Genomic DNA, 16,814 nt, shown 5'->3' on the forward strand with positions numbered 1-16,814 from the left:
AACCGCTGCGGTCCATGTGGTGTTGGTACACCCACCATGCTGTTAGGGAGGGAGTGCCAGGTTTTTGACCCAGAGACAGTGAAATAACGATGATCCTGTTGCAGTGACCCGGAGAGGAGCTTCCCGGTGATGGTGATAGGGGTGAAGAATATTCGAACCACTCTCACAGGTTCAATTTTGATCAGCGCTCTGAGGTAGCGGATGGAGAGGTGGGTGCAAGGGAATGTTTAGGGGCTTTAGAGATTAAATACTTTGATGTGTAACCCACTTCTATAGCTCCTCGTGCTCCTTTTTAATCTGTCATGGGATTTCTGGAGGGCCAGCATTTGTCGCCCATCCCTAGTTGCTCTTGGACTGAATGTCTTTTCCCGGTCATTACAGAGGACCACATTGCACCTAGAGTCACATGTAGACCAGGCCATGTAAGGACGGAGGATTTCCTTCCCTAAAGAGAATTAATGAACCAGATGAGTTTTAAAAAATGATGAGAATTTCATGATCCCCGTTACTGAGACTAGCTTTCAATTCCAGATTTATTAATCGAGTTGAACTCATGTCCCCAGTGTTTTAGCCTCGAGTCTGGATTACTATTCCAGTGGCATTACCGCTACTCCACTGTCTCTGCAGGTACAGAGGATATAAGCAAACAAAGTATTTGCAATAATGGAACAGCAAATTTAATGTGACATTCAAATCTTGTTTCTATTATGTGGTGATACATTATTGTCAGGTTATCCACATTAATCATTGATTTCAGTATTGGTTTTCTTGAAATTATGTTGTTAATTACTGTGAACATTCAAATACCTCTGCTATTTTTAGCCGAGGTAATGGTCTGGTAAAGTAAATGGCCTACAGCTACTGTTAAAGTAATCAAGAGACAGTTCACACAAAGATATTTGTGTGAGTATTGATATGTGAAAATGGCTGGTAGAATGTTTTTTTGTTTTACTGAGTGTTATGGAAGATCGAACATCTTTCCATGGGGCATGGTTGATGCAGGATTGTGGGTGGAATGCTCACATGCCCCACGTCAATGGGTTCCATGGCAGGTAGGGAGGAAAAATTCAGCGAGAGTCCAAACCCATTTTACGGCGGTGTGAATTTACTACGGGACCATCTGCTGGTGCCCAGAACGGTGGATCGGGAAACCTGCTTGTGGCTGGGGTGAAACCGATTTGCATCCCACTAAAGGAATGTAGGTGAAGCACCAACCTGAATCTCCCCCGCCCCATGCCCGATTCTCTGTGACGCTAGCAGGAAAACATGCTGGTCCAGACCTGGCTCCTCCCATGAACTACATCATCTGTACCCAAAGCATAAGGCATTCTTTTGCCACTTGACCTGTTTATACAGGACCAAACACGATACCCCTCATAAATTGTCTACACCCCAGGGGTCCTTCAACCGTAAACAATATTCCATTAACTAGCTATCTGCAAACAAGTAAACGGTTCTCAAGATCTGTTAGCAGAACAGTTCACCTGAAATCAATGATTACCTCACTTTTACGACACAATTATAGGCCCAGCAGTCATACTGCCTGCACACACAAAAACTCAGGTTTTAATAACATTACTGCAAAAAATATAAAATATGACAATTTCTTACATTTATCACAGTATCTGCCAACGATTCTATAGAATGTAAAGAATTTACAGTATAGAAGGAGGCCATTCGGCCCATCGGGTCTGCACCGGCTCTTGGAAAGAGCACCCTACCCAAGGTCCATACCTCCACCCTATCCCCATAACCCAGCAACACCACACAACACTAAGTGCAATTTTGGACACTATGGACAATTTAGCATGGCTAATCCACCTAACCCGCACATCTTTGGACTGTGGGAGGAAACCGGAGCACCCGGAGGTAACCCACGCAGACACGGGGAGGATGTGCAGACTCCGCACAGCCAGTGACCCAAGCCGGGAATCGAACCTGGGACCCTGGAGCTGTGAAGCAATTGTGCTATCCACAATGCTACCGTGCTGCCCTTCTGTCAAAGTCTCTGCAATATCTGTTCGCGCCGGTCATGTTTTGTATTTAGGTTGTCTTCCAGAGCCAGGGATGGAATGTAGTTTCGATCTGTTCGAACATTGGTTTCATTTTCAAGTGAGGAGGGAAGAATTAGGTTATTCGGCCAGAACAGAGAATAATGGGGGCACTGAAATAGAAAATGCACAAACTGAAAATTGGTGGACCCCAGTTGTTTTGAATCTTCTTCTTACTTGTTTCATTTGTTTTATTTTTAAGCTCGCTTGATGAATGAGTTTGCTGTTGAGTATGCTATACTGAATCCAAAGTCAATAACCATGGGTCAGCTGTATGGTTGCTTCGATCCTGTGAGCCACGAGTGGACAGATGGGATTCTTGCCACAACTTTCCGTATGCAAGCGGTTTCTGTCACCAACTCCAGAAAGTGGATTGTGTTTGATGGACCTGTTGATGCTGTCTGGATTGAGAATATGAACACTGTATTGGATGATAACAAGAAAGTAGGTGGATATTTCTGGAAGAGTTTGAGAGAGATGGGAAGAAATCGTATAGAATTGCTCAGAAATAGTTTGTCAACATTGTGGTCCATTTTATTTTCCCAAGTTCTACTCCCAGTCCCTCAGAAATCAGCTTTTGCCCTGGTCCCTAACATGCATAGAACATGGAACATAGAACATTACAGGGCAGAAGGAGGCCATTCATCCCATCGAGTCTGCACCGACCCACTTAAGCCCTCACTTCCACCCTATTCCCGTAACCCAATAACCCCTCCTAACCTTTTTGGACACTAAGGGCAATTTATCATGGCCAATCCACCTAACCTGCACGTCTTTGGACTGTGGGAGGAAAGCGGAGCGCCCGGAGGAAACCCACGCAGGCACGGGAAGAACGTGCAGATTCCGCACAGACAGTGACCCAAGCCGGGAATCGAACCTGGATCCCTGGCACAGTGAAGCTACGGTGCTATCCACTTGTGCTACCGTGCTACCCAATAGACGGGAGTTGTGTACACACAGTAGGAGCTCAATTCCAATACCTTCTTTACCGACCTGTTCAGGACAATTCATTTTGGGGTGATTTAAGTCCCCCCTGGTTATTATTCTATGGGTGAGATTTTCCAGCCTTTCCCACCAAGGAATATTCCAGTCCTGCCGATGGCGACCTCCCGAACAGCAGAGGGCGCCAGGCATGGAAAACCCCGTAGACACCGGTGGGGCTGGAAAATCTGGCTGATGGCAGACCACCTCCACTGGTCTGTAGACTATCCCTATTCATGACTTGATCCTTTATCATCCTTTATCTCTACTCACATTGAGCAAGATCGATTGGCTGTTCATGCCAGCGGGATCTTCCGCCGACGGCGCACCTTCCCCGCGTGTTTCCCAGCGGTGTGGGGTGGAATCAATGTGGAATCCCATTGTGGAGGGACCAAGAGATGCCACCACCGGCCAATGTGGGCTACCTCCCCCCACCGCGAAACACGCCAGAGAATCCCACCCATTATCCCTATCTCTATCTCGCTCTTGTTCCATTATTCCATGTATGTCCTCCACTGGTTCAGACTATCGGATGATCCCCTTTCCTGCTGTTTATATTGTTTCATTTCTCACAGCTCCATCCCGCGTCTTGCTAGTTTGAAGTCTTTTCCATCACCTTGGTTGTGCAGGGGCAGTGGTCTCATTCTGCCTCCGGGATGATCCATCCCTCCTCCCTGATTAACTGGTCCCGGTGTGAATTCCGTGGAAGTGGCATTGCCCAGGTTGGAGTTTGGGCTGAGGTGGATTCTCTTTCGTGCCCTCCAGTGGATCTGGAAAAACTGTGCACTTCCAATATTTTCCCGACCTTCCCATCAAGGTTTCCTGCAGGTGTGAAGTCGGGAGAATCTGCTACGGCTCTGCGGAATACAGGCCAATTCACTGTCATGTTCGAAGCGGCCGTTGTATCACCACTTTACCTCCTAGATGGCTGTGGTTATGAACCATTCCAAGCTCTGTGGAAGGAATGTATTATCAGTCTCTCCAATCCTGATTTATAGGCAGGGAAAGTTAAAAGGTCTGAATTAGTTCCCACAGTCCAAAGATGTGCAGGTTTGGCTGATTGGCCATGCTAAATCACCCCTTGGTGTCCAGGGATGCACAGGTTAGATGGGGTTACGGGGATAGGTAGGGTGCTCTTTCAGAGGGTCGGTGCAGCCTCGATGGGCCAAATGGCCTCCTTATGCACTGTGGGGATTCTATAGGTCTGAGGAAAAATAAATTAAAATGGGGCAATACGACTACTGGTGCACACAGTCCGGTCCTCCTGGGTTGTGACATTAACTTCTAATATCGCCCGTGAACCAGTGGAGTCAGTCACTAAGTACAGACAATAATCAGAAACACATCTGGTTGCCCCAGTGTGCGAAACACTGTTATTTATTTGCCATTTGTCTTCCAGTTGTGTTTGATGAGCGGGGAAATTATCCAGATGAGTTCCAAGATGAATTTAATATTTGAGCCGGCAGATTTGGAGCAAGCTTCCCCAGCGACTGTCAGTAGGTATGATGAACCGCGAGATTATCACAGCCTCAGCGCTAGGCACCGAGTGCCGCCGCAGTCGCCGAGCGTTAAAGTGCCATCCTTTTTAACAGGTGCGGCATGATTTACCTGGAGCCCCATCAGCTGGGTTGGGCACCACTGAAAGACTCGTACATGGAGACTCTACCACCCACAGTCACTGCTGAACACAAAGGACTGGTAACTCAACCTTTCGAAAAGTCTAAATTTTGTGTGATAAACGTCAACAGAGTTTGCCCAGCTTACTACTCAGGGTTATTGAGCAGCGACACCACATGTGGGCAAAGCTGAACCTCTCTCACACCGGTAATTCTCACATTGTGGGTCCCCAGTGTCAGTTTTAACTCTCCGCTTTTTTCCATTCATGCAATTAATTCACTACTGTTCAGCACCTTCACACAATACATCTAACCTCCGATTACCTCCGGTTACTGGAGAATACCCTCCCTTTCTAAATTTAATTGCAAATTTAGGTGATCTACATTTGTAACTCAATTCCCTCTGACGTTGTTGGCGATTCCATACCTGGGAACTATATTGAACAGCTTGGCGTACAGGGCACCATTTCAAAGTTTGCATCTAATACCAGACTTAGATGTATTCTAAACGGTGAAGAGGATAGTGTCGAACGTCAGAAGGACACAGACAGGTTGGTGGATTGGGGAGGAGAGGTGGCAGGTGAAATTTAAGGCAGAAGAAATGTGAAGTGATTCATTTTGGTGGGAAGAACGCGGAGAGGCAATATAACATGAAGGGTACAATTCTAAAGAGGCAGAATCGGAGGAACCTGTGGGTTTATGTGTACAAATCAGCAAAGGTGTTGAGAGGGGAGTTAATAAAGCCTTCTCGATTCTGATGTTTTGAAGTAAGGGCATAGAGTACAAAAGCAACAAAGTTATGTTGAACCTGTACAAAACGCTGATTCAGTTTCAATTGGAGTATCACGCCCCAGTCCTGGGCACCACATTTTACGAAGGATGTGAAGCCAGCATAGAAGTTGCAGAAAGGAGTCACAAGAATGGTCTCGGGGATGAGAAACTTCAGTTCTGGAGAAACCAAGATTGTTATTCTTGGAGAAGAGAGGAGATTTGATAGGAGATATTTATTTACAAAAAGGAATGGGAGCCCCGGTTGATGTTTCCTCCCCTTCACCCAGAGGAATTGTGCTCACTTACGACATTCCTATTTCCGATTGAGCTAGTTCAGGGCAGGCCGGTCCTCAAATCGGCAGCCTTCCTCGTGTAACACCGTGAGAAACAGGAGCAGGAGGAGGCCATTTGGCCCATTGAGTCTGCTACCCCATTCAATGACTGATCCGATGGTGGCCTTAATTCTTCTTCCCTTCCTGTCCCCACAGCCCTCGGCTGCCTGGTCAGTGAAGAATCTGTCGAACTCAGCCGTGAGTTTATTCAGTGACCCCCGCGGCCCCCACTGCTCTCTGCGGGAGAGAATCACAAAGGCAAGCAACCCTCTGAGAGGAGAATCCCCCCCCCCATCTCTGTCCTTCATGGGAGCCCCCACCTATCAGGATAAGATGGATCATTAGACAAAGAGGCTGAATCATGTGTGGAGTTATTCTGAAGACTTTAGGAATTGCAAAGGCTTTCCAGATAAACAACTGAGATATTTGGGTTTCAGATCAATGACATGTTCCATTGGCTGATCCAGCCTTCTTTGGACTTTACCCGACACCGCTGCAAGTTTTTTGTGCAGACCTCTCCGATGCACCTTGCCTACAGCATGATGAGGCTCTATTCTTGTTTAATGGGTGAGTGCTCCTTAATTAAATCTGGGTTTTACTGCTGTAGCACAAATGCAACTTTTACTGAGTTACCTGGATTTCAGTGATCTGTCAAATGTCTTTGCTTCAGACTTTTTATTCGGTTGCTCAACAGTTGTGAGGATCGATTGCAGAGAATGAGACCGTGCTCCTAAGAGAGAAGGGAGGCTAAGAGGAGATTTAATCGAGGTGTTCAAAATCATGAGGGGACTGTACAGAGCAGATAGAGAGAAACAGTTCCCGCCAGTAAAAGGATCAAGGACGAGGGGGCATGGATTTAACGTGTTTTGGAAAAGAAGCAATTGTGATGTGCTTTCCACACAGCGAGTGGTTTGGGTCTGGATTGCACGGCCTGGAAGTGTGGTGGAGGCAGGTTCAATTGAGGCATTCATATCATAGAATCCCTAAAGTGCAGAAGGAGGCCATTTGGCCCATCGAGTCCGGAACGACCTTGACCTAGGCCCACTCCTTCGCCCTATCCCCGTAATCCTACCTAAACTTTGGATACTAATGGCCCGTCAAGGAGATCTTGGTGAGTTTCTGTAGTCGATTTTTGTGGGCCGTACACACTGTAACCGCAAAGTGCCGATGGCGAAGGTGCCTGTTTAAGTGACAGATAGGGTGCCACCCAAGTGGGCATCCTTGCCCAGGATATGTTGGAGCTGCTCTCAGCCAGTCAAGTGGAGAGTATTCAATCACATCCCTGACTTGCGGATTATAAGTGGGGGAAAGACTTTGGGAAGTTGAATTAACTCACTGAAGAATACCCAGCCTGGGACCTGTTCTTGTAGCCACTCACGTGGCTAATCCAGTTATTTTCCTGGTTAACGATGAGCCCCTCCCCAGGATGTTGATGGTGGGGTGATTCAGCGATGGCAGTGCTGTTGAAGTCTTGTTGGAGATGGTCATTGCCTGGCACTTTTGTGACGTGAATGTTGCTTGCTTCTTATCAGCCCACTGAGGGCTTGCTGGATGTGGGTGTGACAATACGTATATTGACAGAATAATGAAGGGTTAACAATTTACTGTAATTGCATCCATCCACTAGATGGCGATCAAACGCATACATGTGGATCACGTGATACTCTTGATTCAGAGAGAAGGTTGTTAAGCGAGAGAGAGAACTGTCGTGTTATCAGGAGCTCTGTAATTAGAATCATAATTTTAGTGAATCTGTAATCTTTTATATCTTAGCAAGCAAATCGAATCTATTTAGTTGTAGTGTAAATAAATTAGCTTTGTTCAAAACGTAGCTTGATGTTCTTTGTGAGACACCACATTTCAAAGCCATCCCCATTCAGAAAGCAAAGACCATCACAGTGGGCATGGACTGCTTCAGTATCTGAGGAGTCGCAAATGTGTAGTCACCAGTGAACCTTCTGATGGATGGAAGGTCATTGCTGAAGCTGGCGTTTGGGCCTAGGATACTACTCAGGGAAGCTCTGACTGGGATGCCCTGTGGATGCGATGAATGGCCACCAACAACCGCAACCATCTTCCTTTGTGCTTGTAAATGCTTCCGACCGCTCGAGAGTTTTCCCCTTGATTCCCGTTGATCTCAATTGACCAGGCTCCTTGATGCCACCCTCCATCTGTGGTGGCCTTGATGTCAAGGGTGGTTAGAGGCTCTGAAATACAGCTCTTTTGTCCATGTTTGGGTCAAGGTTGAAATGAAATCTGGAACCGACAGAACCAAAGGTAGACACTGGAGGTGGTTATGGGTGAGTAATTGGTGCTCAGCACTGTTAACAGCACTGTCTGTTACATCACTTCATTAGATTTGATCTGCTTTTTGAGGACAGGACTTGTTTTGGTAATTTTGCACTTTGTCGGTTAAATGCCTGTTATGTAGTTGTACTGGGATTGTTGGGCTAAAGGCAACAGATAGTTCTGGAGCATAAATCTTTAGCTAACCATTCAGATGTTGTCAGGGGCAATATCCTTTACTGTATCCAAAATGCTTGGCTGTTCTTGCAAAGTGAATCCAATTGGCTGAAGACTGGCTCCTGTGTTTTGGGGGATCTCAGGGAACGGCTGAGATGGAACCTTCAGTTGTCACTATTGGCTGAAGATGGTATCAAACAATTCAGTCTTTCGCAGCCCCCTGCTCTGCTATCATTGGGTCACTGTCTGTGCGGAGTCAGCACGTTCTCCCCGTGTCTGCGTGGGTTTCCTCCGGGTGCCCCGGCCGCAGTCCAAAGATGTGCGGGTTAGGTGGATTGGCCGTGCTAAATTGCCCCTTAGTGTCCAAGATGTGCAGGTTAGCTGGGGATGTATGGCGGGGGGGAGAGGGCCTGAGTAGAGTGCTCTTTCAGAGGGCCAGTGCAAACTCAATGAGCCAAATGGCAGTGTAGGGATTGTATGAAGTCCTAAGGATGGGGATGTTCATGGAGGTGCTTCCACCACTGCAATCACTACATGCAAATAACTTGAAATATACCTAGGTCTATTTTTATTCTGTAACGGGATGTGGGCGTCACTGACAAGGTCAGCTTTTGTTGCCCATCCCTAATTGTCCTTGAACTGAGTGGCTTGCTAGACATTTAAGAGTCAACCACATGGCTGTGGGTCTGGAGTCCCATGTAGGCCAGACCGGGTAAGGACGGCAGATTTCCTTCCCTAAAGGGGCTTTAGTGAATGGGGTTTCACAACAATTGACAATGGTTTCATGGTCAGCATTGGACTTTTAATTCAAATTCCACTATCTGCAGCGGTGGGATTCGAACCCATGCCCCCAGAGCATTACCTGCCCTGGATTACTAGCCTAGTAACAATGCCACCGCCTCCGCCCATGAAACCCTTGAGCTCTGCCAAGCGAAACGCCAACTGAGAATTGTGTCGCTAACAATTGGCTTGTCTTTTCCTCCCCTCGCAGATGAAATAGCTCAGTCAGGAATGGAAGACAACGAAGAAATGTCAAGCCAGCAAATCACGCTCTGGTTGCAGGGCCTGTTCCTCTTTGCTACTGTGTGGGCGATTGGCGCCACCATCAACGGTGAAAGCCGCAAAAAATTTGATGTTTTCTTCCGCAATTTGATTTTGGGAATGGACGACCACAATCCCCGTCCAAAGAGTGTCAAACTTACCAAAAACAATATATTTCCTGAAAGAGGTTAGAATATGAAACTTTGAAAATGCAGCAACCGTATTTAAAATAGCAGGGCTGAAACGGCTAATGGCTTTTTTCCCGGTTCATACAGGAAGCGTTTACGATTACTTTTTCAAAAAGACTGGCACTGGATCGTGGATAGTGTGGACTGACTACATCACAGTAAACCAAGACATTCCTGCTGGAGCGAAGGTTAGATTATCTTTTTGTGGTTGGGAGATTCTGTCAGTTTAATTTTTCGGGATAATTGCAGACTTTCCCGCTGTTTCAGATAGTTCTGGCAGGGCTGCCTCCTATTCCTGGTACATTTTTGCATCAATGTTCCGGGTTTCTTTGCAATCTTAGTGAGTTCTCAGCTCAGAGGCGGGTCAGACCCACAGCACCACTTCTCCACCTCGAGTAGGGCAAAGAGGCAGGTCCGAGGTCCAACTCTGCCAGAACCGGGATCGAACCATCAGTCATCCATCTGAACCACATCGGCCAGCCAGCAAATGAAGCCACATTATGAACACACCTTCCTTGGCCATCAAATCCTGGAGCGAGACCTGAACCCGGAGTTTCTGGCTCAGAGATTGGGAACACTACCTGCTGCACCCACAAGCCTTCCTTTCCTTGCAATGCACACTTTAAAAAACGCTTTTGACCTTAATGAAGAGCCCATAAAGGCTCAAAGTCTGGCTGATGCAGAGCGTCACGGATCAATGGTGGTTCGTCGATCTTAAACTTTCAGCAATCTTATTGAAGTCATCTCTCAAGATCGGGAACAATTTGGTTTGAAAGGATTTTAGTTTGTGAGGACAGGTCTTGTCAAGGCCGGGCCATTTAGCCCCATTCATTGACAGAGCTCCTCAAGCTTTAGAAGATAGAACATACAGTGCAGAAGGAGGCCATTCGGCCCATCGAGTCTGCACCGACCCATTTAAGCCCTCACTTCCACCCTATCCCCGTAACCCCTCCTAACGTTTTCTGGTCACTAAGGTCAATTTATCACGGCCAATCCACCCTAACCTGCGCGTCTTTGGACTGTGGGAGGAAACCGGAGCACCCGGAGGAAACCCGCGCAGACACGGGGAGAAGGTGCAGACTCCGCACAGACAGTGACCCAGCGGGGAATCGAACCTGGCGCTGTGAAGCCACAGTGCTAGCCACTTGTGCTACCGTGGCTGTCTAGTTTGCTAGTGTTAGCATTTAAAACTTATAATTTAGCCTTTATTTCAAATACTCCAAATATTAGAAAATATTAGAAAACCCAGACATAAAACAAATTACGATAAGAGTTTTGCTTTTGGGTAGATGATGAAATCCGAATATTCTGCGATCCTATCGTATCGGGATGTAGCTGCAACATTCTGGATTTTGATTGCTCCGATGCCTCTTCATTGACAGGTTTCCGATCTTATTATTCCCACCATGGAGACGGCCAGGCAAAGCTTCTTCCTGCACACCTTTGTGTCACACAAAGTACCAATGCTAATTGTGGGGCCCACGGGCACAGGGAAATCAGCCATTACAAACAACTTTCTCATGCAGCTGCCCAAAGAGCACTACATTCCCAACTGCATCAGCCTGTCGGCCAGGACCTCAGCTAACCAAACGCAAGACATTATAATGTCCAAACTGGACAGGAGGAGGAAGGGGATTTATGGTCCACCTGTCGGCAAGGAGTCCATTGTGTTTGTCGGTAAGGGGGTCTACGTTTTAAATAGGTATTGTGCCAAAGAAGCCTTCCCCCACTGAGGGTCTGTTTACTGCTGTTGCTCAATAATGTAAATTTGAGATTTAAAAAAATTAGTATCGCTGCCATTCATAATAATCGCTTATTGTCACAAGTAGGATTCAATGAAGCCCTTAGTCGCCACATTCCGGCACCTGTTCAGGGAAGCCGGTACGGGAATTGAACCCGCGCTGCTGGCATTGTTCTGCATTCCAAGACAGCTGTCTAGCCCACTGTGCTAAACCAACCATTAATATAAATGATATAATTGAAAAGGCCCACAATTGCCACGCGGTTCAAGAAGGCCGTTCACCACCAATAAGGCAATGGTCTCAGACTCAAGGGACAATCCTTTAAAACAGAGATGAGGAGGAATTTCTTCAGCCAGAGGGTGGTGAATCTGTGGAACTCTTTGCCGCAAGAAGGCTGCGGAGGCCAAATCGTTGAGTGTCTTTAAGACAGAGGTTAGGTTCTTGATTAATAAGGGGATTAACATAGAACATACAGTGCAGAAGGAGGCCATTCGGCCCATCGAGTCTGCACCAACCCACTTAAGCCCTCACTTCCACCCTATCCCCATAACCCAATAACCCCTTCTAACCTTTTTTGGACACTAAGGGCAATTTATCACGGCCAATCCACCTAACCTGCACGTCTTTGGACTGTGGGAGGAAACCGGAGCACCCGGAGGAAACCCACGCAGACACGGGGAGAACATGCAGACTCCTCACAGACACTGACCCAGCGGGGAATCGAACCTGGGACCCTGGCACTGTGAAGCCACAGGGCTATCCACTTGTGCTACCGTGCTGCCCAATGGGGGAGAAGGCAGGAGAAAAATATCAGCCATGATTGAATGGCAGAGCAGACTCGATGGGCCGAGTGGCCTAATTCTGCTCCTATGTCTTATGGTCTTGTGGTCTTTTGGACCCTCATGGCCACAGACTCAGCGCAGTTCGTTCCACGGCGTCATTCAATAAAGTGGGCCCAGGGGTCAGTTCAGGGGTGAGGGGTGGTGCAAGGCAACCCGACACAACGGGTCAGGCCTGGCGATCAGGGCTATGGATCAGGCTGAGGGACTGGGAGGCATGGGGGTGGGAGGTAAATTGGTGGTTGGAGTCGGTAGGGGACTCTGGTCTCCGGTGTGTAGCAAGGGGGTAGAGGAGAAGTCTGGGATGGTGATTGGATCTTTTAATGTGGCATCTGGAAGGAACGCACGGGGCTTCACTCCCTGATCTATATGTTAAGGTCTGGTACTCGTTGCAAGCTGATTTCCCTGAGTGCAACCCACAACAGTGCAAACTGACTCAGAAAAAACAAAGTTGCCGCAAGAAACTCAAGCAAGCACTGGGGACCCTCTTGGCAAATGCAGAGGGAATAATGTCTACTTCATGCATGTGTAAGCAGACATTACCCAGCCCAATATCTGGCCCAAAGACCGTATTAGGAAAGCTTGTAGAATTGAGAAACCCTATCGATTATGTCTTGATTTAATCCATAAAGATCAGTAGAATTGACATATTTCTTTAACCTCTCGGTGGGCTGGATCTGAAGTTTTGAAGTAATTCAAGTTGGTAGTTTGCCTCTATTGATACAACTTTACCCACCAAATTAGAACTGTATGTGTTCAAGATCCACTCAAGGAGTGGGGTGAAAATGTGGACTTCTATGGGAGGTCTGAGGGAGTGCTGCTTTGTTAGTAGTGCTATCCTTTTTTTTTGCCCCCTCCACTGACCCCCCACGGCCTCCCACTGTGGCCTCTGGACCCCCCCAATCTGGACCCCCCCTCCCCAATATCCCAACTGACCTGTTGGGGGATCCTCAAGCCCCACCTCATAAGGGCAGGGCACCCCCGGGCCCAATCCCTGGCACGGGCATCCTGGGCCCCGGGCACCTTGGCACCGCCAGCCCGGTACCTTGGCAGCGCCCGACCAGCAGCCCGGCAGTGACACCCAGTGGCACTGTCAGGACACCTTAGCAGCAGCGCCAAGGTGCCAGGCCAACAGCGCCAAGGCACCCAGATGGCAGTGAGAGTGCCAGGGTACCACCCTGCCCAGAGCCCGATGAGCCGGGGGCCTCTGATGGCCTAGGAGACCCTTCCATGCTGCGTTATACCTGGTCCACATTTGTGTGGATCCGTGCTAAATGGTGCCATGCAAAGGCCTTGCAGTCCTACTAGCGCTATCCTCAAGCTTGCCCTCCTCAAATGGGGTTTGCAAATTGTGTTGGGATGCGCTGGGAGATAATGTATACACTTTTTTCCCCTTTTGTAAAAGAAGATTCCCACTCAAATATTTCACGTGTTGATTCCAGATGATCTCAATATGCCTGCAAAAGAAATCTATGGAGCCCAACCACCAATAGAGCTCCTTCGACAGTGGATAGACCATGGTCACTGGTACGATCGGAAGGATACATCAAAGCTGACCATTATAAATGTATTGTTTCTTTCTGCAATGGGGCCTCCTGGTGGAGGAAGGAATGACATAACAGGTAAGACAGCTGCAATGTACATCCTGTATCGGAGGGCGATAGCACATGTCACAAAAGTGTTTTGGTTTTAAATGAAAGATAGCATTATTTCCTCGGCTTCATAATTACAAAGCTCAACCATTGGCGTGGTACGGTGGCACAGTAATTGGCACTGCTGCCTCAGAGCATCAGGGACCCGGGTTCAATTCCAGCCTCGGGTGACTGTCTGTGCGGAGTCTGCAGGTTCTCTCCATGTCTGCGTGGGTTTCACAGAACATAGAACAGTACAGCACAGTACAGGCCCTTCAGCCCTCGATGTTGTGCCGATCATTTATCCTAATCTAAGATCAACCTAACCTACACCCCTTCAATTTACTGCTGTCCATGTGCCTGTCCAAGAGTCGCTTAAATGTCCCTAATGACTCTGACTCCACCATCTCCGCTGGCAGTACATTCCACACACCCACCACTCTCTGTGTAAAGAACCTACCTCTGACATCTCCCCTATACCTTCCTCCAATCACCTTAAAATTATGTCCCCTCGTGACAGCCATTTCCACCCCGGGGAAAAGTCTCTGGCTATCCACTCTATCCATGCCTCTCATCACCTTGTACACCTCTATCAAATCACCTCTGCCTTCTTCACTCCAGTGAGAAAAGCCCTAGCTCCCTCAACCTGTCTTCATACCCTCCAGTCCAGGAAGCATCCTGGTAAATCTCCTCTGCACCCTCTCCAAAGCATCCACATCCTTCCTATAATGAGGCGACCAGAACTGGACACAATATTCCAAGTGAGGTCTAACTAGAGTTTTATAAAGTTGCAGCAAAACCTCGCGGCTCTTAAACTCAATCCCCCTGTTAATGAAAGCCATTAACTTCCATTAACAACCTTCTTAACAACCCTATCAACCTGGGTGGCAACTTTGAGAGATCTATATACGTGGACCCCAAGATCCCTCTGTTCCTCCACACTTCCAAGAATCCTGCCTTTAACCCTGTATTCAGCATTCAAATTCGACCTTTCAAAATGAATCACTTCACATTTATCTAGGTTGAACTCCATCTGACACTTCTCAGCCCAGCTCTGCATCCTGTCAATGTCCTGTTGTAACCTGCAACAACCCTCAACACTATCTACAACTCCCCAACCTTCGTGTCATCAGCAAACTTACTAACCCACCCTTCCACTTCCTCATCCAAGTCATTTATAAAAACCACAAAGAGCAGAGGTCCCAGAACAGATTCTTGCAGGACACCACTGGTCACCGACCTCCAGGCGGAATACTTTCCATCCACTACCACTCGCTGTCTTCTTTCGGCCAGCCAATCCAGACAGCCAAATTTCCATGTATCCCATGCCCTCTAACTTTCTGAATGAGCCTACCATGGGGAAGCTTATCAAATGTCTTACTGAATTCCATATACACCACATCCACTGCCTGACCTTCATCAATGTGTCTCGTCACATCCTCAAAGAATTCAATGAGGCTTGTGAGGCATGACCTATCCCTCACAAAGCCATGCTGACTATCTTTAATCAAACTATGGTTTTCTAAATAATCATAAATCCTATCTCTCAGAATCCTTTCCAATATTTTGCTCACCACAGAAGTATGACTGATGGGTCTGTAATTCCCAGGAATTTCCCTATTCCCTTTCTTGAACAGGGGAACAACATTCACCTCCCTCCAATCATCCGGTACTACTCCAGTGGAGAGTGGGAACGCAAAGATCATCGCCAACGGCGCAGCAATCTCCTCCTTCGCTTCCCGTAGTAACCTTGGGTATATCCCGTTAGGCCCAGGGGATTTATCTACCCTGATGTTTTTCAAAATTTCCAGCACATCCTCCTTCTTAATATCAACCTGTTTGAGTCTATTAACATGGTTCACACTGTTCTCATGGGCAACAAGGTCCCTCTCTCTAGTGAATATTCCTCATCTCCTCAGACTCTAGGCACAAGTTCCCTCCACTATCCCTGATCGGCCCTACTCTCACTCTGATCATTCTCTTATTTCTCACATAAGTGTAGAACGCCTTGGGGTTTCCCCTAATCCTTCCCGCCAGGGCTTTTTCATGCCCCCTTCTGGCTCTCCTCAGTCCGTTTTTGAGTTCCTTCCTGGCTACCTTGTAACCCTCTAGAGCCGAGTCAGATACTTGCTTCCTCAACCATACGTAAGCTTCCTTCTTCCTCTTGACTAGAAGCTCCACTTCTCTTGTCATCCAAGGCTCCTTCACCTTCCCATTCCTTCCTCGTCTCAGTGGGACAAAACTATTCAGCACTCGCAGCAAGTGCTCCTTAAATAACCCCCACATTACTGTTGTGCATTTCCCCCAAAACAATTGTTCCCACTTTATGCTCCTCAGCTCCTGTCTAATAGCAGTATAATTTCCCCTTCCCCAATTAAATACCTTCCTATACTCTCTGTTCCTATCCCTCTCTGTGACTATGGTAAAGGTCAAGGAGTTGTGGTCACTGTCACCGAAATGCTCTCCCATCGAGACATCTGACACCTGGCCTGGTTCGTTGCCGAGCACCAAGTCCAATATGGCCTCCCCCCTAGTCTGCCTATCTACATATTGAGTCAGGAATCCTTCCTGTACTCACCTGACAAAATCTGCTCCATCCAAACCATTTGCACTAAGGAGGTTCCAGTCAACATTAGGGAAGTTGAAGTCACCCATGACAACAACTCTGTTACTTCTGCACTTTTCCAAGATCTGCCGCCCAATCTGTTCTTCTATCTCTCTGCTGCTATTGGGGGGGGGGGTCTATAGAAAACTCCCAATAAAGTGACTGCTCCTTTTTTGTTTCTGACTTCCACCCATACTGACTTAGTAGACAAACCCTCCTCAATTACCTCCTTTCCTGCAGCTGTGGTGCATACCCTAATTAACAGTGCCTCTCCCACTCCTCTTTTACCTTCCTCCTATTCTTCTGAAAACATCTAAACCCCGGAACATCTAACAACCATTCCTGCCCCTGTGAAATCCATGTCTCCGTAATGGCCACAACATCGTAGTTCCAAGTACTGATCCATGCTCTAAGTTCATCTCCCTTATTCCTGACACTCCTTGCATTGAAACAGACACACTTTAACCCATTCCACTGAGTGCAACTTTGCCCTATCAACTGTCTATCCTTCCTCACAGACTCGCTGCATACTATTTCTGCCTGTTCAACAGCTA

At 47.5% G+C, this 16,814-nt stretch overlaps 1 protein-coding gene across 2 annotated transcripts in view; it reads left to right on the forward strand.

Moving 5' to 3' along the window:
• dnah3 (dynein axonemal heavy chain 3) overlaps window positions 1-16,814 on the forward strand; it is a 194,462-nt gene that overhangs the window by 118,172 nt on the left and 59,476 nt on the right. For both annotated transcript variants that reach the window (XM_072481778.1, XM_072481779.1), the window contains exons 35-42: window positions 2,254-2,495; window positions 4,432-4,532; window positions 4,625-4,730; window positions 6,189-6,318; window positions 9,206-9,442; window positions 9,531-9,631; window positions 10,826-11,120; window positions 13,467-13,646. In XM_072481778.1, the coding sequence (XP_072337879.1) occupies window positions 2,254-2,495; window positions 4,432-4,532; window positions 4,625-4,730; window positions 6,189-6,318; window positions 9,206-9,442; window positions 9,531-9,631; window positions 10,826-11,120; window positions 13,467-13,646 (1,392 nt within the window). The remainder of the gene's footprint in view (window positions 1-2,253; window positions 2,496-4,431; window positions 4,533-4,624; window positions 4,731-6,188; window positions 6,319-9,205; window positions 9,443-9,530; window positions 9,632-10,825; window positions 11,121-13,466; window positions 13,647-16,814) is intronic.

This window comes from Scyliorhinus torazame, chromosome 17, assembly GCF_047496885.1.
Source record: "Scyliorhinus torazame isolate Kashiwa2021f chromosome 17, sScyTor2.1, whole genome shotgun sequence".
Classification (NCBI taxonomy): Eukaryota; Metazoa; Chordata; class Chondrichthyes; order Carcharhiniformes; family Scyliorhinidae; genus Scyliorhinus; species Scyliorhinus torazame.